At 38.3% G+C, this 24,287-nt stretch overlaps 1 protein-coding gene across 1 annotated transcript in view; it reads right to left on the reverse strand.

The window, feature by feature from the left end:
* The window catches only part of EP400 (E1A binding protein p400), a 47,277-nt gene that overhangs the window by 5,457 nt on the left and 17,533 nt on the right, over nt 1-24,287 (reverse strand). The window contains exons 17-49 of the mRNA XM_031047903.2: nt 23,963-24,137; nt 23,435-23,571; nt 22,636-22,822; nt 21,505-21,671; nt 20,542-20,696; nt 19,788-20,024; nt 18,557-18,721; nt 17,582-17,749; nt 15,480-15,577; nt 14,453-14,751; nt 13,526-13,728; nt 13,255-13,424; nt 12,856-13,052; nt 12,276-12,387; nt 11,473-11,616; nt 11,012-11,170; nt 10,663-10,746; nt 9,935-10,066; nt 9,786-9,830; nt 9,532-9,685; nt 8,858-9,099; nt 8,109-8,282; nt 6,663-6,799; nt 6,057-6,113; nt 5,864-5,942; nt 5,102-5,302; nt 4,050-4,095; nt 3,859-3,968; nt 3,028-3,241; nt 2,382-2,533; nt 1,747-1,953; nt 1,248-1,443; nt 499-626 (exon numbers count right to left, since the gene is read on the reverse strand). Coding sequence (XP_030903763.2) covers nt 499-626; nt 1,248-1,443; nt 1,747-1,953; nt 2,382-2,533; nt 3,028-3,241; nt 3,859-3,968; nt 4,050-4,095; nt 5,102-5,302; nt 5,864-5,942; nt 6,057-6,113; nt 6,663-6,799; nt 8,109-8,282; nt 8,858-9,099; nt 9,532-9,685; nt 9,786-9,830; nt 9,935-10,066; nt 10,663-10,746; nt 11,012-11,170; nt 11,473-11,616; nt 12,276-12,387; nt 12,856-13,052; nt 13,255-13,424; nt 13,526-13,728; nt 14,453-14,751; nt 15,480-15,577; nt 17,582-17,749; nt 18,557-18,721; nt 19,788-20,024; nt 20,542-20,696; nt 21,505-21,671; nt 22,636-22,822; nt 23,435-23,571; nt 23,963-24,137 — 5,131 coding nt within the window. The remainder of the gene's footprint in view (nt 1-498; nt 627-1,247; nt 1,444-1,746; nt 1,954-2,381; nt 2,534-3,027; nt 3,242-3,858; nt 3,969-4,049; nt 4,096-5,101; nt 5,303-5,863; nt 5,943-6,056; nt 6,114-6,662; nt 6,800-8,108; nt 8,283-8,857; nt 9,100-9,531; nt 9,686-9,785; nt 9,831-9,934; nt 10,067-10,662; nt 10,747-11,011; nt 11,171-11,472; nt 11,617-12,275; nt 12,388-12,855; nt 13,053-13,254; nt 13,425-13,525; nt 13,729-14,452; nt 14,752-15,479; nt 15,578-17,581; nt 17,750-18,556; nt 18,722-19,787; nt 20,025-20,541; nt 20,697-21,504; nt 21,672-22,635; nt 22,823-23,434; nt 23,572-23,962; nt 24,138-24,287) is intronic.

Here is a 24,287-nt window from a genome sequence, read left to right on the forward strand (position 1 = left end):
GTTGGAGCTAGATGATCTTTAAGGTCCCTTCCAGCCCAAACCATTCTATGATTCTATCTACTGAAAAGGTTCTCTCTTGCACACACATGCACACTTTATATGATAATGTGCTTCCAAAAAACAACACTGGTGTCTGGCTGACAGCAAAGCCCATAAGAACATGACATTTCAGGAAAGAAAAGTGTATTTTGCACAAATTATATTGTAAACAGTGAAAATCTTTAGGAATTTTCCACATCTGGCTATGTTAGAAACAACTAATGAGATTCTGTCGCTTAAGAAAGAAAATCCAATTTGGGGCCTGAGAAATGACACTGAACAGCCACCTTATTGAAAAGAATATTGAGCACCTGACAAGGCACATGAGAAACTATTCTCTCTCTGTATACTTAAGATTCACCCTAGAAATCCTGACTCTCTAGGAGTGTCCTCATAATTCAGAGCTGGAGCTTTACAACCACAAAAGCATAACTCAACAGGAGAGCAAACAGCCAGTACCTTTTGCTGCACAGTAGCCTGACCCTGAGCAACCTGAGGCTGGATAGCTTTCTGTTGCTGTGCTGCTTGATGATGCTTGAGTTTTAGAAGCTGCTGGACATGCAGTGGCTGTGCAACTACCGTCTGGCCTCCTGAAAATTACAAGAATAATTAGAACTGTAAGAGTCTTCATTTTATTGCTTTGTCCCAGTAATCACAGCTTGCAAGCACAGACTGTGCTTTTTATAGACTTATTCATCTGCATAGCCCTCAGCACTAACAGCCCACTGATTTTAATGGGAATAAGACATATGATTTTGACAGTGGAGGAAAAGAAACATTCTAAGGGCATGAGTAAGTTAACTGTGTGTTAAAACAATGATCTTCCTACAAGAAAAATTCTGTCCTTACTACAGGAGGCTGTTACAAAATACAAGTCTCCTTATGTCCATTTTGAGTTTAAAAGAAATTATGAAATTACTCTGTCTTTATTTGTAAAACTAAACCTGCTCACCTACTCTCATGCACAGATTGAAAACCAACCAACCAAAACCCCACCACATCTGGCTACAGAATGGTGCTGACCTCCAGATTAGATGCAGTAAGTATGATTCTCCTATCTTTTTTTTTAAACAAACAGGAATGCAACCTCTATCACTTCAGCTTTTAAAAAGCAAGAATGTCCCACACAAGACATTACTTAAAATATTCTGCCTTTAAAAAAGTGGGCAGTAAAACTTCATTATGCTTTAGCAAGCCTGTTGACATACCTGCTGCTTTCTGTGGCTGCCCAATGGCAACACTAATGCCTGCAACAGTAACAGGGAGCGTAGTGACTCCTGCAGATGACACAACAGCAGCTGGAACAGACACCACCGGAGGCTTTGCCAAAGCAACCTGTGCTGCTTGCGGAGTTTGGGCCTGGATCTGTCCTTGTGCTTGAAGCTGGGAAGCAGGAACACGAGTCTAAGCAGTAAGGAATGAAGATTATTGTACTGGCACAAAAAATATTTGCTGTATATAGGAGGTTATTATAAAGTGATAGTTGTAAATGTTTCTAAATATAATTGCTCCTTTACAGTAATACAATTCAGTGATGATACTGGTAAAGCACAATTTAAAGCTATTTATCTTCCAGTTGTATCTTTTGTACTACTTAATTAAAGCAAAGGGCACTCGTATGCATGGATGACCAGTACCCAGTTCATTTAAATCCACAAAAAGAATAAGGTGTTTAAGGCTGTTTTTACAAAGTTAAAGACAACTTACAAGACGAGCAACTTGCAGGTTTGTCACAGTAGTGCCTGTGAGAACTGCACCAGGACGAGGTGCTGTAACTGCAGTGAGCTGCTGAGTTTGCTGTTGCTGTTGCACTTGCACTTGCGCTGTTTGCTGTTGTGCTCCTTGCTGTGTCTGCTGCGCTGCCTGCTGCTGGGGAAGCTGCAGTTTCTGCTTCTGCAGCTTGATCAGCTGCTCCTGCAAAAATCAAACACTTCCATCAGTTGGACTGGATGACCTGTGAAATTCCAAACTATTCTGTGATTTTATGGTAATTTCCAACCTTTTACATGACTGCTCAAAAAAAAAAAAAAGAATGGAGATGAATCTGGAGCTTTAAAGAAGAAACATTTTATGCCAGACTTTATCAAGAACAAAGAGCTAAGAATGCAACTCCTTTATGCAAGGGGTTGCCAGCAAGTGACAGCAAGTGCTTTACATCCTGACCTACTGCAGCAGTATCAGACTCAACTGCCTTCATGAAATTTTAGTAGGACTGAATTCAAGAAAGAGCTGCATTTCAATCTAGCCCAAAAAAGCATGATATACAACACACACTGCTAATGATGCTTACAATAACAATGGGAGTAACAACATGCCACCTTGCTTCAGAAGCATTTCCTCACCTGTGACAATTTCCCTACAGTTTTTATTTGAGCTGGAGACTGAGCTTGTGCCTGAGCCTGGATCTGTGGGACCTGCACCTGAGCAGCCTGCTGCTGCTGTTGCCTCAGAAGCTGGAAGTGAGCAGGGGTGATTGTTTTCCCAGACAGCTGGACTGTTGGTGTAGCTGTGAATAAAGAAAACACAAAATGCTCTGAAGATTTTCAACATTCAGTTTAATTCATTGATTTCACTTAAAAAAAAATCAAACTGTTGAATGCCTATTTTTGTTACAGCACAGTTTGCGGACTAACTACAAATAACAACACATTAGCATGAACATGATGTAAACGCAGAGTAAATAAATATATGCTTCTTTCTTCATAATGATTTTTAGTCCCGACAGTCAACTCTAATATCTTACTGCTAGACTACTAATAATCTTTTTTTTAATTGTAATGCCTAGGGGCCAAGCTGCTCTCTATCTCAACACTTGATCTAGAAAAACTGGAGAGAAGTGTAATCTAAGCACCAGCAATAAAGCAAGCTAAAAATCACACTATCGATTAATTGTGCTGTCAATGAACCCAGACTTTCAATATTGTGGGGCTACAGTGGTCAAGCAACCTGCAGAAGTTCTGTGACCCTTTAGGTAATCCCCAAACACACGATTATTACCTGGTGTAACTTGAGTCACCAAAGATCTTGTCTGGGTCTGCACAGGTGTTAAGTTTGTAGTTACTACTGCTGATGCTGTCACTGATGTCACTGCACGGACTCCCTGGGTAGATGCAATGGTCACCAGCTCTGTGGAAGCAGCAGGTGCTGCTGCAGTTCGCTGCTGGGTATGGACCACTTGTGCAGTTGCAGTTCCTCCCGAAGTCTGAAAAAGAATAGAGTCATTATTTCTCACAGTTTCCAAACCTCATATGGAAGCTATGGAACATTCTGGAAGTGGACTGTACAGTTTTAGAAACAAACATGAAAAATGCAAAAGTATTGCAAGGGCAAAGAACATCCAAATCTTTCTAACACATCTGTTTGGAGATGTTCCAATCAGCATCTGGTTAAACCTTTTTCAAACAGGCTGATCATCAAACCATTAATGACATTACAGAAGATTGGTTTCACTATCCTTCACTTATTTTCCTTTATCTCCCATAGTCTTAAACCAACACAGTAATAAAGATCATAATTAACAAAGCAAAAAATAGTTACAAGCTGGAAATGATAGCAACATAATACATTGCCTATGACAGCACCCATCTACAAACTATTTTTAACAGTAATATCTATTAGTCATTTTTTTCTGATCAACTGCTCCATGTGCTCTGATATTTTGGTAAAGGAGAGGGGTTTGATAGAGAAGTATGATGCACATGAAATAAGCAAGAAGCAGAGCTTCTGATAACATGGAAAGCTAAAGAAGGAAACATACACTGATAAAACATGCAGCCAAAGGTCAATCCAGGGACACAACTAGTGATGCGATCTACTCACAGTCAGCGTTCCAGGTATAACAGGTGAAGCCAGACGTTTATTGATGGGCTGAAAGGTAGCAGCAGGGACTCCAGCTACTGTGTTCACTATGACATTTCCACTCACTGTAGCTGAAAGAAATAGAGGATTAAATGTGAGATTCTAAAAGTGAAAATCTGAATTTCCAATGCCCAAATATAAAGTCTTCTTACCAGTCTGTATACTTGTCCCCGTAACTGCTGTTTTGATTGTGCCAGCCTATTTATAAGACAATTGAGGTAAGAGATCAGAAAAGCAATAAAAGAAAACTGAATATAGCTCTTATCTTCGCTGTTTGTATCTCTTAAACTTTGCTGTTTAACACAAGGCTGTATTCCAGAAGTAACAAAATAAGAAAAATGCAATAAAATGCAGATACTTCTGCAGTTGCTCATTCACTCAACATATCAACAACTGATGTATATATGTAAGGATTCTGCCACTCTAATGAGCAAATGTTTGGTAAATACTGGCCGTTTGATATTGTTCTTAGCAGGAGAAGGGAGCAGTATCTTACTCTAGCACTTCACAGACACCCACTCGCACATGAACATCACTGAGCATTAAATATGGAGCAATACTTATGGGTCAGAACCCATTCTCTGTGTCTTTCTGTAAAAGGCCTTCAACAAGCAAAATAAAATCACCACTGCTAGCACACATTAGTATGCAAACTGGAGTGGCTCTAAAAGCAAAAGCCTCAGACCTGTCAACAGATTCATTAAAACAAACTCTAGATTTAAGGAAGCCATGAAAACTTTGCACAGTTTGCAATATCACACAAGCATGGCAGGTCCTTTAGGATGCAACATTCCACTTGCTTTGCCAAGGTTAATAAAGCTTTGGGGTTTAAGCTACTAACAGAGTAGCTCTTACAGCCACATTCCTTTCTCTGCATAAACACTGTTTACTGACTGTGAAAATGTACTTGATCAAGTTAAAGTCTAAACAGAAAAAGGCAAAAAATCTTGGCAAAGGATATTATACTTCTCCACCTCAGAATGCCAAGAGCTATTGCTATAATGGTATGAACAGTCTTAATAAATAAGCAAAAAAAAGAGATACCCAGGATTCTCAGGAAATAAAAAAGAAAGAAGGAAATAGCTTTTATCTCACTACACTGACCTAAAACTCTCACTTTCCAGAGAAAATAAAACACACAATATGATACACACAGAAGAACTGAAGTTACTACATCAAAGGCACAAAGCCCTCCCTTTCTTACCAATACTGCTGTGTTGGCCACAGTAGTTACTGCAGTCTGCACTACTGCCTGTGGCTGCTGAACTACCTGTGCCTGAGCCTGTGGCTGAGGTTGGGCTTGTGCTTGCTGTACAGCTGGTTGCTGAGCTTGCTGCTGGCCAGCTTGCTGCTGCTGAGGCTGTGGACCTGTCTGCTGTTGTGCCCTCTGCTGTTCAGCCAAAGCCTAGGAAATCAAAGTGTGAGCTTCACAGTCTTCAAAACAGTGCATGTAACAATCAGGGTGTATAAATTAAAAACAAAACAACAAACAAAACCCCTTTAATTCAAACTATGCATTATGTGTGTGCAGAGACAGTATACAAATCTGTCTTCATGGTAACTCACTAGCTCCCAGTTACCTGACCTAACCAGTTTCAAACTACAAGCTGCATTTGTGGTTATATGGCTTAATGCACAGCACAACAAGCAATTTACTATCAATAAGCAAGAACAAATATCTCTTTCTGAATAATGTAAGAAAGGAGGCAACAGAATGGTCAAGAATAAACCAAGATTTTTATGTTTGTAATATATTTCCCTAAAGAATGCTTCTATATGAGTACAGGCGTGACATACAGGCCCAAGAAAAGGTCCCACTTTGGACCTTGGGTATCTAAATCCTAGTACATCAACAATGTGCAGCTGCTCATAACATCTGCTGTACTACCAAGGCTCTCTCAGGAGGCAGCTTTTCTCATACTTCCTCTGTTAAGTTTTAGCAGTCACATGTACAGTTGAGACATACCTTTTTCTCTTTTGCAATACGTTCTGCTCGGAGGGATGCAACTTGAATTGGAGGAAGTGGCTTGTCGTAGTTGATTCCACTAGAAACAATGATAAGAAAAAGCACATAATTGTTAAAAGTAAGTAACTGAAAGTTAAAAAGAAGAAAGTACTTCTATGCAATTCCTTACTCCTTTAAGACATAGAGTGCCCACCTTTCTGTAAGTACTGATGCATGCTTTGGATTCTTCTGGAAAGGATTCATGCCAAGTCTGCAATAGAACAAAACTGTATTACTGGGCACAGAAGAAACCTGAAAACAATATTTAACTTCATGTTTTAATAGATGACACTGAAGTTTTGGTGAACTTTTCATGATATTCCCAACAGTACTGGAGCCTGCATATAGATAGACATTTTAAGGAAGACTTATAGTAAACAGTAAACAAATACAGAAGTTACTGCAGGTATATACATACAAAACAATGTATTAGTCATCAGCATAGACATAAAGTATGTATAGTTCAGGCAAATGGAAAGTGTAGTTTATAACATAAGATAGAAAACTGAGTGCTCTTCTGCTTTTAATCCACAAAATAAATTCATGCAATGAGTAAAAGCTAACCCAAACACGTGAAATATGAAGGTGTTTCAATAATACAAGGCCACAATACAAGGAAAGAGATCATGAACAAAGAAACAAACTGGCAGTTTGAAAAAGAATGTAAAATAACTTTCAGTTATGAAAGCAATTCATAACAGATTCCAGGAGATCTGTGGTGACAGGGTGATTGGGATTGAATGATTCCAGTTAAACTTACAGAGGTTTGATAGGTGGACTTCTTTTCCCTGCAATCATTTTCATCATCTCAAAATGATTAGTATAAAGTTGCGTGTGGGTTGCACCCTCATCTTGAGCATAGATCTGATTGGTACGAAGTGGGCGACTGTTTTTAGTCTAAAAAATGAAAAGACACCAGCTTTCAATTGCAAACACACCCACATGGCTTTTTGTCTACGTATAAACACATGGTGCGCTTGTAGGTTATTTAAAACGTACTCCAACATATCTATCACAGACTGGTTTCTGCCTCGTGTCACTGATAACTTACTGTTACACAAAACTCTATGGGAAATATATAAAGAAACAGCAAAAATAAGGAGCAGCTCTCACGGTCACACTGGCATCAGCACTTGGGGACATACAAAATGGCAAACTCTAATTTGAAAAAGAATCTTTGCTTTAGTTTAGATCTTGCAAGTTTAATTCAGTACCCAAACCAAGAGCCCATTAGTTTATAGTTACACATAGCGCACACAGAATATAGTAAAACCATCACTGCACTGCTCTCCCAACAAAGCTATGTTAACATCCAACACACCATGCCATTCTAATGTTTGACTTCTCCTAAGTAGATACTGCCAGTCAGGGACAAACCTGCTTATTAGTCAGAGAATGGGACTACAGTCAGAAGTTCTGGGTTCTTTACCCAGTTCTGCCACTAAATTGCTGTATGGTTTGGAAGAAGTTGTTTACAATCATGGAATTTACTTCTGTTTCTGTAGCATACTATCATCCTCATTTACTAAAAGGTGTTTCGAGCATTAAGTTCTCTAGATATTTGTAATCCACTTAGACTCTAGCATGAAGTACATTCTCACAGATCTTAAGTACAATCATAATAATCAGGATAAGTTACATGGTGGTTGTTAGGTGGAAAAATACCCACTACAGTTTAAGTGAAATCACAAACTTCTTGCATGGTTTAAAATTTATCTAACAAATCCAAAAGCTGAAGGCTGGTGTCAATCCACTGTATCAACAAAGAAAGGAAAAATACATTTGGCATTTTAATTGATGTTTCAGAAGTCAAGTAACACTCAACATGGATCTCATATGAATTATCTGCCCACCTCCATTGCTGCTAAATACCACAGTGTCTAGATTTGATTTGGAAAGAATACCAATGCACACCTTATAAATACTTTTTGTCTTCTTTTTAGGATTAGCTTCGTACATTAGCTGTAAAATAAGAAGGAAAGTTAGATGATCTTTTGTGGAAGATTTTGTTCAGGTGCTTTTTCTTTTCAAAGAAATCACATAAAATAAGTGGAAATCCTGATGAGGATAATATTATAATCTTTTAAAAGTTATTTATTTACACTGTTGAAACGTTTAACAAAAAAAACATGTGTTTATGGAGATAAGGAAAAAAAACTCTACAAACTTAAAGTAAAAAAAGACGCATCATTCTATGTAAACTCACCTTTCCTTCTTCCCTTGGGATAATGACATTTTCGTATCTGTTTCGGCATTGTTTTGGTGAGCGATAGACTCTGCTGCAGGAGTTAACAACATCACTAACAAGGTCCCAATTGGGAGTGTGTGCTGGCGATACAACAGCAAGATTTAAAGGAAGCTCCAGCAGCTGCTTCACTGCCTACAATAGATAAAGGTACAAAAGCTTCAGATGACAAATCATTTCAGTCTTCAAACCTACCCTTATCTGCATGTGTCCACACACCATTACTACAATGATACAGATAGCTTAGGGCTCAGGCTATGGGTTCACCTACGCTCATAGAGAATAAATAAGCATAAAATGCTATTATGCAGACTGATGCGCAAGAAAACACTTGGAGATTGCTAGAAGAGGAAAAGAGAGCTGCCACTCAAGTGCTGCTCTCTCCCCAAGGGTGGGAAGAACCTTCCTTAGCTGCATCATCCAAAGCCCAGCCAGCACAACTAATCTTAAACATAATAGTAAGTGGTCTCTACAATAAAAATAAGACTTAATCATACATTTTGGCTAATCAGACAGTTTAACCTTTAATTTATCCTTACAGGAACACAAAGGCTAGGCAATGTGTTATGAGTTATGTCAGCAAAATGCCAAACTAGCCATTAAGAATTAGAAATAACCCTGGAGAAATAAAGGGCAGAAAGAGCCATTTCTGAAACCAGAAGCAAAAATACAATAAATAATAACAGCAGAAAGTGCAGGTATCATCTGACCTGCAGAAGTGCCCAGTCTTCACTAATCAACCACTCTGGATTATCCTGTCCAGCCTCAGCAGCTGGTTTGACAAGAGTTGGCAAAGGCTTTGCAAACTGTGTTTGTTGTTTCAACAAGATGTTTTTCTTTTGCTCTTTGCCCTCTCGGCGCATTTTCAACATTCCTGGAGTAGCTCGATCAAAAAGGGAACGAGGTGGAATAACTGTCTCTCCATGACGTTGCTTTTTCTTCCTACCTGCAGCTAAGACAAAACCCCCCCCAACATTCTTGGTGAATAGTTACCACCATTCTTTTGATTCCTCTGCTACTTACAGCCACAAAATGCTCCTATATGTGTAGAGGGTATTCCCCACTGCCTTTGAAAAGTATACTGTCACTAACTAAACAAACATGCTGTAAAGTAAGGCCATAACTCATATAATAGAATGCCTGTGTTCTAAACTTGTCCTTTTAAGCACACTTATATGTCTAAACAGAAAGACACACTGTAAGAACTGTGGTTTTTAATGATTTTACTGTTTCAAGACCATGGTGAGACAAGAATTTTCACCTCTTCAAACCTGTAAATTTGATCTTTTCTGGTCCAAACACGGAGGAGGTATGAAAAATCCCCTGATGACTTTTTTTAAGCTTTCAGCAATAAATCTCAGAACAGTTTTGAACAAGGCCTTACCAGATGGATCTGTTTTGTGTCGTTTACGTTCCTTCCTGACATACACTGGAGGCAACTTTGATTCTGGAATAGGGGTAGTATCATACATCAGGCACATAACAGAATCAATGTAGATATCATTGTCATCCTGAGGTGGAGTGGGAGGAGTCCAAAGCTACAGAATAAAATTAGTAGTTACTGCTATATTAACACTGACCATTATGTTTCAAAAGCCAAGAAGCCTGTTTAGGCTGCCTGGTGTTACTGCTACTTACTGGCATTATTTCAGTTTGTCCATCTGGACCTTCATAGACATATTCCTACACAGCAAAAAGAGAACACAATTCAAATGATCCAACTGAACCCTGAAGGAAAAGGTATTCCATTAAGAAATACACTACTAACAAGACTAATCAGGATTTACTTTGTTGTATGCATCCTCCCGAGTGTAGGTTAGAAGTTCCTCTTCATCCTCCCAAAGCATTTTTTGCTCTTTTGCCTTTAACTCCTTCATATGCTGGACTTCCCATGCTTTCTTTGCAGTTTTCAATTCCATCTATACGAAAGTCAGACACCTCATAAACTTTATGCAGTAACAGACACTGACTAGAAGTTATCAATTTTTATTTTTATGGACAAACTCCTTGAACTGTAACATTTTCAGGCACAGAAATCTTACAGCAATTTCTTAATAGATACTTTCACAATCATTTAGAAGAGATAGTTTTTGGTCTCTGTTGAGGGTCTTTAAACCCTCAAAATAAAGCACTAAGAATTTCAGTTAAACAACCAAGACAACCAGAACACAGCTCCTTTACCCAGCTAAGCAGGTTCACTGAAGTTAATTAAATTCTCTGTTCCCCACAGCTATCAACAGAGTACAAATATTTGCTGAGCTGTGCTGAAGCATGTCATTCCCATTTTATAGAAAAGAAATTAAGAACTGACACCTTCTTAAACCAAGAGAATCCCAAAATAATATGCTTTCTGTAAGGCATTCTGGTATTCATAAAGTATAGCAAAAGAAGATCACAGAAGTGCCTACAATATATTCCACATCATTGGAGTAACTTCCACTTTACATTGAAAATATAACCCTGTTCATACCTACTGTGACAGAACAATATGGAAAAGAAAGGCATGTTGTTTTACCTCATTCAGACGTGGCTCATTCTCATCAACTGAAACATGGAAGAGCTCTAAATAATTCAAAGCATACTTCTCAATTGGAGTCAGCTGAGAGAACGTATCAAGGAAAAAGAAAAGTTAGTATTTAGGATAATAAAAGGAATGTGAACTGAAGGAGAGTGTATCAAAGCTCTCTTTAAAACTAATCTCCCTCTCTGATAGCTTAACATCTTCAGTTAGTAGGAGATGTCCCATCCATTTAATGGGAGCATCAATCCTAGAGACAAGTTGCATTAAGCCAGACTGCAAAGAAATTGAAATACTCAAACTAAACATTACTTTTTAACCAAATATTCACAGAAAGTCATGGTACCTGATCCACAACAGCAACTAACTCCTGCAGCTGTGAGGGTTCTTCATTGTATTTCGTCTCACAGAGCTCTGAGATTAATGGTTCAATGCTTAGGCCACGTCCTATTTCTTGTACATGATCGTTTGACTCCTCATCTTCTTGTTCAATACTGTTGAGGGCCTTTCAAAAAGACATAAGAAGAATGAAGACTTCAAAAATAAGGAGAGAAACCCCATAAGAAATTCACTGAAATCCAACACAGATTTGTGGAATAGGTGTCTGCTGAGGCAACAGAAACAGTCCCCAGAATGTGCACAACAAAACTGTGGGCTTTGGAAGTTTTATTACAAGGAAAATCACAAAACAACGTAAAACTACCAGAAAAAGAGATCGGCAGAATTGACCCAAATAAAAAGAGATAAGGTAACTGTTCAACACTAATGGTGCATGGCTGTTTTTTTAAGATATGTGTTGATAATTACCTCTATGAATGGTCTTGCAACTTTAGGTGAAATATTTTCTGCTGGAGATGGCTCCTGAGAAAGTACTACAAATTCTTCTGCTTTCACCCTAAATCCAGAATCCTCCATAGGAGAGTGAACCTCAAACAATTCCTGAATTGTTTGCTTTGTAAGTAGAAGGAAAAATAAAAAGAAGTTAGAACCATTCTGCATTTTTATATAACTTTGAATTAGCTCAGGTTCAAGTGACCTTATAAACTATGGACTAATTAAAGAAAGAATAAACTTCTATCTATTATTTCTGGAAAATTGGCTGATTTCTGTTCTGCAGCTTTCTCTTGTAGGACTACAGAGTAGAATAAAGTGTTATCAGTTTGTTTACAGGGATGTAGGAAATATTGTTTCATTGTACACCACTGTATTGAGAATGCCAGAACAGGATGGACTAGCTTAATTACTGCACCCACTGTCTTCCACATCTTCAGAGCAGCAGCTGAGAGCCTATCTCACTAAATACCCAAACTTTGTATGTCACATTTTTAAAGTTGTTGAAACCTTCATCCTTACAAGCTCTGCAGTTTTGCAGCAGTGCACAAGAAACCAGAACATATTGTCACACAGGTGATACTTGTGCATCACTATGCAAGTGACGGGACAAAAAACAGATGAATGGTAATTGAGAGAATGTGGCACTAACATCCAGAGTTCAAGCAATCATGAACTCTAATGACTGCCTATCCATTCTAGCCCAAACAGATTTCTACTAAACTGTTAGCAACCATTCCAACACCAGATGTTTTGATGTATTTTGAATATTAACTTACCTGTGTTAAAAAGGCCATTGAGTAGTCATTTCCCTGAGCAGCTACTTCTCTGATCAAGTCCTTTGTGCCATTTTTCAAAAGCTTTTCTTCTACTGAATTACCACTGACAAGCCTAAATTAAAAGGAAAAAGAATAGAAATCTAATCAGTCATTTCCAAAACAGCTTTCAGAAACAAAAAGAGAAACTTCCCTTAGAGAATAACACTGAACTCTAAGCATATGGTGGTTTGTGGGGTTGTGGTACGTGCCCAGAACAAAACACATACCACCTCCTCTGCTTTAAAGCTTACATTTAACAACTAGTGTAATTAAAAAAAAAATCAAGAGAAAAAGATCAAAGGACACCTCATTTGAATAACTCCATGTAAACTGACTGTCAAAAAACAAGTAGGAAAGATTCATTCATTACATTTGGTGTTAAGACCAACCACATTTTCATATGATAACCTGGCATTTTCTTTACTGAAGTGAGATGAAGTTTTCAGCACTGTTTTTATTTCAGATCATGCAGAGCAGCACTATCTGAATTAACCTGACATTAAAGCATGTTAAAGAGCGGTCATTGAGCTGTAACCATCACCTGTATATATGGATATCTTTACATCTCCCAATTCTGTCACACCATTCCTGAGCTTTTGCATCCATCACTGGATTTAGATCATTGTCATAGAACACAACTGTGTCTGCCTCAACAAGATTGACTCCAGTGGAACGACTGTGAGAGGAAAGGATGGCACAGAAAATGCGCTTGTCTCTGTTGAAAATTTTCATCAGCTCCTACACAAAGGGAGTAAAAGGAGTAAATAAACCTTACACACAAATAAAATGCCAAACTAAAGCCTAATGAAAACACAGACAAAAACAAGTCAAGAGTTTCCATATGAATAAGAAACCAGGCAAATCTTCTCCTGCTGTAACATATAATAACCTAAGCAACACATATTCCTGTACCAGTGGACAACTGCCAGGGCAATCTTACCTGCCGTTGTTCGTGGTTAGCATATTCATCAATCCTCACAAATGTGAGGAAGTGGAAATTCAGGAACAATTCCAGTATGTCCAACATCAGAATCATCTGTGATAAGATCAGCACACGGCGCCCTTCAGATTTCAACTTTTGAAGCAGGACAGCAAGAGCTTCTAATTTTCCTACATTTCAAACAAGAAAATCAATAATAGTTTAATACAGAAATTCTGTTCCAGTGAAACAGGAAATCATGGGAACATTATCACCAAATGTCATCATTTACCTGAGTCATACTGCACCAGCCGGAGGTCAGGGAACTGCAGCAAGTGAGGAGTGGTAATCCTTTGTAACTGATGCAAGTGTGGAGCTGCCTTCTGCTTAAGACTGTGCTTAAGGAGTTTCAGTCTATGACTATACGAAGGGGGAGGATTTGCTACATACATACATGGGGGAGCAGCAACTGCAGCTGGCAATACGAGGAGAGCCCTGCGAGAAGCATCAAAACAAGGCGATACCAGTTAAAAAAGTTATATACAAAATTATCATCTGCAGCAATAATTTTCAGCCTGTCAACCACGTAATTTTACACTCTTATGTAACCACTTTGTTAAAGTGACTTAGTAAGTGCTGAATTCCTTTAAAGTGTAAATATTCTCTATCTCCCTTTACACTTTTGTTTTGTCTGCTTTGATGATAGCTTCTGTTAAGGTGTTTGCACTGTGACCACTGCATTCAGTCACTGGAGCTCAAATACAAGAAGCACCCATCATACCAAACTTACTAAAAATACAGAAAAGTCTGAGTTCTTCTAATTGTGTTTCATGTTTCTAGAAAGCTGCAACTACTGCTCTGCATGCAATCCATTAAATGCCATTAAATGATGGAGTCTCCCTCCATCTTTGTGTCTTGGCTTTTGCTGGTTGGCTCAGAACTATTCAGAAATAAATCCAAAGTGTAGGAATGGAAGATGAGTTATGGTCAGCTGAATTTGGGTTTGAAATTAGGAATGAGGTACTGAAAACTCTTATTATAAAGATCCTACAGGAAACATAAGTGACTGTTATTTTTACGTTTGTACTACACATCATTTATGCTAAATGTATCAGTCTAAACCAAATATGAACAGAAACACATTTTAAAGCTCTTTTGAAAATGAGTGTTTAAGAAATAACTAAATGTAGTAAAGGCTTGAGGCAGAGTCACACGTTACCTGTTAACAACATCCTTTAGAGATTCTTGTTGCTGACCCAAAGTCAGGATCATTTCTTGCAGTGGGCTACTTGGGCCTCCAGAGGCACTTGAAGAAAGGCAACAGTTCACAAAGCCAGCCCATCTCCAGCTGTTGTCTTGACTGGAAGACGGCTGAGAGGGCTTTCTTTCACCAGCCAAAGAACAAACACTCAGCAAGTCTCTGCCATACATCGGGGCCCGTGAACAGCGGCGCTCATTGCCAGAAAATATTCTGTCCAGGCGCTCCTTCAAAAGCCGGTTCTTCTCTTCATATGTTTCCTTTGCCAAGGAGAGTTGAAAAAGAAGCATTTGCTGCTCATCATAAACACGTAGGAATTAGAGTTTCTTTAGAATGCAGCTATCAGGATCAGAGCACTGTGTGCTTTATACCACCAACATCCTAGATTATAAGAACTACATAAAGCAATTACCAAAGGTATAAATTTTGGACAAAATTTGAATTCATATTAAATTCAATTCATATTAAAGAGTCAATTACATCTTATTTTAATACCTGCTTATTTTTAAAGTACATTTTCATAGTTTTGTAAATAAACCAAAACTAATAATTTATATTTGGAACATTTCGATTAACACATTAATATTTATGAGGTGCAGGTTCTTGTACAGTTTAATATATACTTGATGTTTCCCTATGCTTTATTGGTTGCTTGAGTATCTTTGCTTGTGAAAATCTTATGATTCCTTTACTTATGCATTACTATGTAATTACGAGGTATTACAGTCACAAGAACCTGTCTGCTGCCACAGCACAAGAAACCTGATAGCTGCTTTTATACACAAGAATTTATCTTAAACTATGGATTACAAATGAAAATGCATGGTTCTGTCAACCTGAAACACTGACAGAAGCTAGTTTACGTACTCTTTAATCATCAAAGCTCCTAATTAATCCCAGCTTTGTAACTTAAGGCTTCCAACTATTGCATGGATTTAGTATCAAGCCTGAAAAGTGTTGTTTCCTGAAGAAAACAAAAATTAAGTACCTGCAGTTGTCCATGCATTAAACCAGGTGCTGGTTTTAACGCTGCTCCCATGTCACCAGATGACAAATTAGTAACTGCAGTTCTACCTGGAATACAAACTGAGGATAAATGTTGTGTTTATATATTTATTCTTAAGATTGGTTTCATTTATTATTTTTCATAGCAGACATTTCATAGCTGTAACACATCATAACTGCAGACAAATTTTTAGTCGAAATGCCCATTGGGTATTGCAAATTTATACTTTGCTACACATCACATATCTGACAGATATTTACACCGTTGTCACAAAAGCCCAAGACAGATCAAGGGAATTTTAACTTTGCTTTGCACAAAGACCTGCTGCATTCATAGCTTATTCAAAATGCCATGTAAAGTACAATAGGTATTGATATTTAGAAGTTATACTCTAAATCAGGAACAGATTGTTCCAATTCATCTTAAAGCAATCACCTAAGATTTTTCAGAAAACACATGAATTCAGTGTATCTACAAACTGATGAAACCGTATGATGGAATCTCATGGTGGAGTTCTCGTGAATTCAACTGCTAGTAAATGTTTTCCCAGACAGCTGACTAAACTATGAGAACATTACACACAAGTTATCGAAACCACAATGATCATGTACTAGCAGACTACAGACACTGTGTAGCAGTTATTTTCTTGAGAGGATATATAGGTTTCTACCTCAGTCAGAATACATTGCTCATCAATACTGATTATTTGTACTAGAAAAGCAGCACAACCCTCTGCTGGTCACTGTGAGTCTGTAGTGGTGAGTCAACACACCCATGAAGAACTGCATTCAAGTTAACAAGCAGATGCTGGCCCTTACAGTAAGACTAAAAGACTCTAAAGAGTATGCAGAGGTTTAAGCTTTCCCTTTCCATATTTTTATTATGAATAACCAAGCAGAGATAGCAAATATAAACCCAGTTTTACTACACAGCTCCATGTGATCCCAGCAATTTCAGTTTCCAATCACTCAAAGCAATGGAATTTATTTAGCATTTTATCCAAACTTCAGAAAGTCAAAGTAAGTATTTTCAAAAGGCTTCACATCTTCCTCCAATGATGAATAGCAATAATAATAATGTTCTCTTTTATCAACTGGAAACAGTACTTCAGTTATTATTGCTTTTAACAGAGACCTCTTTTCACCATCATGAGAGTAGTAAGATGAGTGAGTTTTTGTAGAGCTCTTATATCAATTTTCATTCTGAACTGTGGCCATTATTAGGTGTACCTGTAGTGCAATCAGAGCTGGAGGGTGAAACATTTGAACCACAGTTCTTCCAAACTATGACAGAAATCGTTTACCTCCCAACAAAAGGGAGGCTGTTGAAGCTTCCTCTCACCTTTTTATGACAAGATGTTTACTCTTCAGAGAGTCAAAGTATGAACTTCAGTGGCACATTAATACATCAAAAAGGAGCAGTAAGCAGTTTGTTTTGAGGGAATGGTTTATACCCAGAGAACATTACAGCATATGGCCATTTCCAGGGAACAAACTCCTAGCATTGCATTTATCATCATTTTTCAATCTGCTGTTTTGTTGTAAACACATCTTAAGACAGAAATTTCTCTATCATTTTTCAATCAATATCTTGATATTTTTAAGCAAGGAACCAATCACATTTGCAGCAAGGCACCAAAACACCTAAGCAGTATTTGCAGAGGGAAACAGTAGCTTGATTAGATAGAGAAGCAAAGAAAATTACACAAAGGCAAAAACAATGTGGAAAAATTGAGAGAATTGCTGGACATTCTCTGTCAGTACAAAAAAATGATCACCCTGATTTATCCTTGAAAAAAGTAGCAAACTATTTCACACTCACTTCTTCCCACAAAAAATACACCTATGACACAACTGGAAAAAAAAAATCTATGTATTTAATAGTTTCAAGGTCTCCCAGGTTTGTACTGAAAAATGATCTAATTAGCATACCTAATCACACAAATCAGAAGGACGTGCCTCATAGTTTACCTGCTTCTGAACTCATTTTACAGAACTGTGATCTACAACAATCTGGATTTATGTATCAATGTGATTTTAGTAACTGAATGTTTAGATACAGATATTTCAGATTAGGATACCTACCTTGCTGTGCCACTGCTGTGGAAGTTGGGACACCTGCTTGATGCTGGCTTCCTAAAGCATTCAGAGCATTCTGAACAGCTCCTGCTTGGGAAACTGTCTGCATGACAACTGGGCCCTGAGGTCTCAAATACTGCTGACCAGGTGCTGAAACAATCTGAAGAACACTTCCTGTAACGAAGGATTTTCAGAAAGTTAGGCTTGATAGAGTGGAAAAGAATAAAGAGTGTAAACAGTCTTCTCTGGCAAAAGATACTGCTGTTACAGACTGGCAGACTAATTCATTACACCAATCTGATTAAAGTACCGTTAAGATCTGGTAAGAGGAAAATGCCTAAATCTTCATAACTGATGAGGAGTTTCACATTGTAGGGGTATCATTCTAAATCTAGGTATTTTATACTGAAATCAAACAAAACCAAGAAATCCTCACTTAGTGTTCCTTCTATCTATTTTGTTGGCCACAGAGAATGAAGATTTCTGGATTCTCTTGAATTTGGCAACATGCATACCACCAGCAAGGGAAACTTGAGGGCAAAATATACTGTAAGAAGAGTATTCAGGCCAGGGTAATAGTTGGGTCAAAATACAGAGGCACAACAATCCTCAAGTATTATTTACACCATCTCAGAACAAAGAACATCCTCAGTTGTGTCTGTTTCTGCTCATTAGGGATTTAATCTGAAATAATGCCTCACCTTACCTTAGCTGTATTGCATACATGTACAAACAAATTTCAATAACAAAATCTTGAAATACATTACAGAAAAAGAAAGTAACCATGTCTTTAATTTGTCAGGTATTTATTTTTCAAAGCAGAGCTACCTTATTATCCCTGTCTCACACAGAAAACAGGTAGAGCAGAACAGAGTAAGCAGTGGGGATGGAAACATCTCTTTAACATACAGCAGCAAGGAACGTGCTGTCCATAACAAAGCATTCTGAAGAATGTAAAACTCCCTGTTTTGAAATAAGTACCTTGTAACTGCAAGGGTTGCCCTGCCGTGAGCTGGCGAAGTTGACTATGTGATAAAGTGAACTTGTTCCCTTGGAACTGCAGTGTTACAGGGGTCTCTGGCTGAGCGATCCTGCCTTGTGCTCCTGCTATAGAAGCCAGCTGGGCTATTTTTACTACCTCACCACCTGTCAAAAGGGAAACAGGCATTAAAAAAGACCAACGTGGGAGGCAGGTTGTTCAATAGTCACAATTCTAAGTTTTGGTTAGTAAACTGGTGCTGAAGCGCCTTCCATGCATAATTATACTCAAGAGTGCATCAAAAGTGTCATATAAAAGTTAAGCAGGTATCGCTTTCTATATTTGATGGGCAAACTGGAAAAAAGCTGATTGTTTACAGGGTAAGAACATCAACATTTTAGGAGTTATCACTTTCATTAGCAGAAAAGTTAAGAGCTACCTGAAAACTCATGTGACACTTTGTAACAGGACAAGTATAGACATTAAAGTGATTTTCACTGCCTTTTCAAGAGCACGAAGGAAGGTTTAAGGAACAGACAAAAATATTCACATATGTGGTACTGTAAATATACAGTTGAAATGGCCTGAAATTTGCTGATGAAACATGATTCATATGAAGCGATCTGCACTTAGACAAACCAAAAAGCTTTAGAAGTGACAAGGACCAAGCTTTTTGTGATTTAAATGCAGTAAGGTTAGAGGCATTTAAGCATTAAGTTTTATGGTATTGAGAAAATACTGGCGTGAAAATGTAGCTTTTGTAAAGGCAGTGCATTACCCCAGAGATAAAATTAATACATCAGTGCTCAGTACTCTATACACATGCTAATAGGCAGTGCACATACAACCTTAAAGCAAAGCCTCATCGCTTTTCTCTGCCTAACGGTTGAGACTTTCCTCTCTGCGAGAGGCCTTTAGCAGATGGATTAGTGTTTAATATGAAAGGAATAATTAGGATAGAGCTAAAACATGTGGTCTGAAGGAAGTCTTGCCAGCAGAAGAAACATGCAGAAATAGGAGATTAAGTTGACACCGCTAATGTATGTCCACAGCAATTCTATTGTTTCTTATCCAATTTTCGATTTTCCTTGGTCATAAAGCAACATACTGAGCAAGGCTAATCAGAAGAGTGAAAAAAAAACAACGATTCTGTACACATTTTTAGGGTGCCTAGTAACTTAACCTCATTGTAGTATAAAGGTGGGAGAAACCTGGAAAGGGGAGGCCACTTACTAGGCAACCGTGCCTGGGCCTGAGAGGTCAGTACCAGCCTCTGAGGCAGCACACTCTGTTGGATGGTGTGCGAGGGGGCCTGTGGCTGGGCCTGCCCTAGCTGAGAGGCCGGCGCAGAGGTCTGGCCCCGCGGTTTCACAGGGTTGGCTGTGCTAGTTGCTGTGGTGAAGGTCGCTGCGGGCTGGTGTCTTGGAGCACTGGTGGAAGCCTGAGTTGTCTGAAACTGTGCTGCTGCGGCTGCAATCAATAAGGGTTGTTTGGGCAAGCTGTTAGAGGTTTTAACTCCACTCTTTTAAACAACCTGCATTAAAAAGAAACCTTCCAACAGGATATTAAAATGGCTACAGGAACGGCTTGTCCTTACAGAATGGGATTTCTATCCACACCTTCTACTTCATCCTTTTTACAACATTATGTATTCGGAAAGCATTGTTTAAAAGCTTAAATAAATACACAAACGCACTGTAAATTCCCATCACTGACAGAACATTACACATGATCAGGGTTTAAATACCAACTGTGCCATATTTACTCCATACGCTAACAGTTAGGTTACACAAAGCTTAGTTTTGCATTATATTGGCAGATCGTACTGTAGAAACTAGTGGGGAAATTTACTGGCAATTAGTCTGTTGGTATTTCTAAGCCATTAGTATTCTAGACCATTAAGCTAGAGGGGGAAGGAAAGCTATTAACGGACTTTCATCCGACTACACGGAGGCTCAGGTAACCAACCTAGCACTAACTTTCCTACCTTGATTTGAAGACACCGTAGCTATGGGTGATCTTCCTCGTACTTGTGCCTGTTGAGTTACAGTTGCTGTGGTCACTGTGCGTTGTACTTGAGTGCTTGGGAAGACTACAGTCCTGCCCTCAGGTTTCTGACCATACTGAACGGGTTGAAACAACCTGAAAAGAATATGGAAATTCAAAGTCTGTAGGAAGGTCACAGTTTAGCCTTTAACAATGAGCTCTACCACCCAGACAGTATAAACCAATCACATCATATGCTCACGTCTTTCTTGCAGATGACTGAAACTGGCAACACTCATCACTTCAGCAAACTTCAAGTGTGGACATTTTATTTGTTAAGTCCAAGAAGAAAGAAGAAACCTTTCATTGTAATGTATCCAGTTTAATGCTGGATGCATGAGAATTACAGGAAACAGCTTAAAAGAGTCTAGCCCGATTCCTGGAAAAAGCGTGGGGATCTCATATCATTTCCAGGGAGATGTCAACATGCCATCAGGTCATCAGGCAGCCCTTCTGCATTAGAAAAACAGTCCCACCTTACTTTGTGATCACTGCTTCACTAGCAGAGAAATACTCTTACAAATTCACTGCTATAAAACTTCATGTGTCTCTTATAACACTGCAAGCACAGATAACCCTGTAGGTCCAACTTAGTCTTTTAGCTGCAGAACAACACTCACTTGCCATAAACAAGGACCCCAAGTATAAAATCCACCTGCTGCTGAAGTAAAGTATGGGAAATCCATAAACAAACTTCAAAAGGAGCCACAACCCTCAAAAAACGATTCAAATAGACTCCTTCTTTTCAAGAGTGAACAAGAAAGCAACAGAACAATAAAATGCAAAGTCTGAGGTTTTGTGTGAATCACATTACTAGAGATGCAGACAGAACTCTGCGAACATAGCAACAGAACTACATTTCCCTCCTGTAATTCTACTTTAAAAGGAGGGCAGTTATACATACCTGCTTGGTTTGAGCTTCACAGGGTTGGGCCTAGCTGGTGGTGGAGGGGAGCTGTAGATTTCTTCAATCAACTTTCTAGTAACCTTCTGTTTTGGCAACATTTGTGCTTCATAATGAGTCATTTTGTTTTCCATTCCAATGAGATCAAAAAGAGACAGGTCTGATTCCTAAGGGATATTGTAAAATAAGGTTTATTTTATGTGATAAAACAAACAGTTAAGTCCTCTCCATGTTCTCTGCTTAATTCACAAGTCTTCTCCATGTTCTCTGCTTAATTCACATTCTATATTTTTAGAAATAAATGCTGTAAATTTAAAAAGTAAGCTATTACTTATTAGCCAAAACTGTTTAGAAACATTGGAAATATATCTTAAACTGATAATCCCATTTTAAGCATAAGCATTGGAAGAAAGAGAACTTAAATCATTAGCCAGACATGGAAATCAAAGCAAGACACATTTAACAATTCTTAATATACCACAATTTCCAAAGAACTAAGTAGAACTTCTAGAAGGTGTTTGCTAACTCTCAAGCTCAAATGCCAGACTACAAAGGCACACGTATAATTTAGGAGAAGAAGAATATGAAGGAAGGAAATAAGGTTAATCAAAAAGATCACCTCATCCTCTCCACTACTCATACTTCTCTCTAATGCAATTATTTCCTTTGATTATCCTGAAGAGGGGAATTACTTCTTTAAGGATAACACAAATAGTGGTACTTCAAATGGATTGACAGAAGCACACTAATTTAGTCACTGAACCAGTGTTTACTCTTAGGTGAAAAACAGTAAGTCTTGCTCTCCTTTAGCTACTGAAAGCAGAAGGAAAATTACAGAACACCGTCAGACATTTCCTGACACATTTCAGAGTCAAAAAACTCCTGAGTACATTGAAAGCAAAGCTCTCTTTGACCAAGTAGTTAATGAAAAATTACTGATTCCAAACTACTTGAAAAGCTCAAACTACTGTTACAAAAAGGAGATGCAACAAGTACATGCTTGGTAGGCACAGCTACGGAACTGTGAATTCCTTCTGTTTATAAACTTCAGGTGGACTTCGGATGTATAAGAAGACAATAATTTTAAGTACTGAAATTCTGCAAGAGCAGTCAAGAGAGAAAAATACTCACCTTCCAAATATCCTTTTCTAGGGCACTCAGTACCAGAGACGCAGTTCTGTACTCCAGTGTTTCTGATACATAAGAGGTACTTGAAAGCCGGGGGTTTATCAGATCAGGGTGATTACAAATCCGCTGCAGCTGCATCAGGACATGCAGGACACTAATGAAGTGTCCGCTTTTGAGGGCTTCTTGGGTTCTACCAAATAATTTATACAGAAATACATTAATTTAAGTACAGCTTTTATGGAGATGTTCCTAAAACAGCAAGGTGAGAATGTGAAATGGCAGCATGTCATGCAAAAGTCTTAAAACCAACTTCACTTATACTAGGTTCTTCTGGAGCATTTTAGGTAGCATTGAACAAAATGTAAATGTGGAAACATTAAACTTTAGGACCAGTGTTGCCTTATAGTCAAGTACAACCTAACCACCTCCCTAACCTCTACCCATTTTGTTTGTTTCATCCCTGTACCTATCAATAACCACAGCACCCGCAAATGTGTGGGTATGAGGAGAAACACTTTGGGCTTTAAGAAATAGCGAACCACTCTTTAGGGACAAATCCCAAAGCACCAAAGCAGCAAACCTGAAGATTACAATTAGACTTTAAGGTTCCCAAGGTTAAATGCATGTTTTTCATTAGCCCCACTTGCCTGTTAATTTTAGTTTACAATGTAATCATGTCCTACACACTGGTCATACTGGAAAATCTCAGAAAAACACTAAAACACTTCCAACCATGACAATCAATTATTATTTTGCTTAAGCACCAAAAATTACAGCATTATTTACTGTTGTAACTCCTTACCCTGGTTGTAAAATGACATCTTCATACATAGCTTTTTGCCGATTAGAAAGACGACACTTTAGCACATGCTCGTATTTCTTTGTTAGCTGCTTTTCAACATCCCTCTTTGATCTTCGCAAAATAAATGGTTGAATCATCTGCAACATTTCAGAATCAAGGGGGAAAAGAACCTCACTTCAAAGATGCAGTTTTACAACAGGAAACTAAACCTATTCTCACCTAACATCTGATGTGATAAGCCTCATATGCCGTATATAATCATATTGCTGTGCACACAGTTGTAAGGCTTGAATTTGTTCTTTAATTTCTGCATGTTATGCTTCAAATTGGAGCATTACATTATTTTTTTAAGAAACCCAGCAGAAACTTCTGCTTCCAGGAGGACTTTGTCTGAACTGAACAAAGTGTCAAGAACAGCTAGAAATTTCAAGCTGAACCACATCTATTCATTTCTTCTTTCTTCCCTATTTTTTCCCCCCCAACATCTAACTACTGTAGTAGGACAGATGAGAAAAAATGACAACATACTCTGTGTAACCTGATGACCAGTTTATGGCAGTAATCCTGGTTCTCCTCATTAGGTGCTTTTACTGGAAAATCTAGGTAAGGTCTGGAAATTCCCGGAATCAGAAAATGTACCATGGTCCACAACTCCATCAGTGTGTTATGCAAAGGAGTGTCTATCAGAAGTAAACGATGCTGGCTGTGAAGAGTAAAAGAAGATTTTAAAACAACACAGCATTTAGCTAGCATCATTATGAAAAGGACACCAATATCTGAACACTGCTTACTGTAATTCAGGTTTGTCAGATACACAGAAGAACTAAGCACAGAAGAAATTTAAATCTAGGCT

This window comes from Melopsittacus undulatus, chromosome 12 (assembly GCF_012275295.1).
Source record: "Melopsittacus undulatus isolate bMelUnd1 chromosome 12, bMelUnd1.mat.Z, whole genome shotgun sequence".
In the NCBI taxonomy this organism is placed as follows: Eukaryota; Metazoa; Chordata; class Aves; order Psittaciformes; family Psittaculidae; genus Melopsittacus; species Melopsittacus undulatus.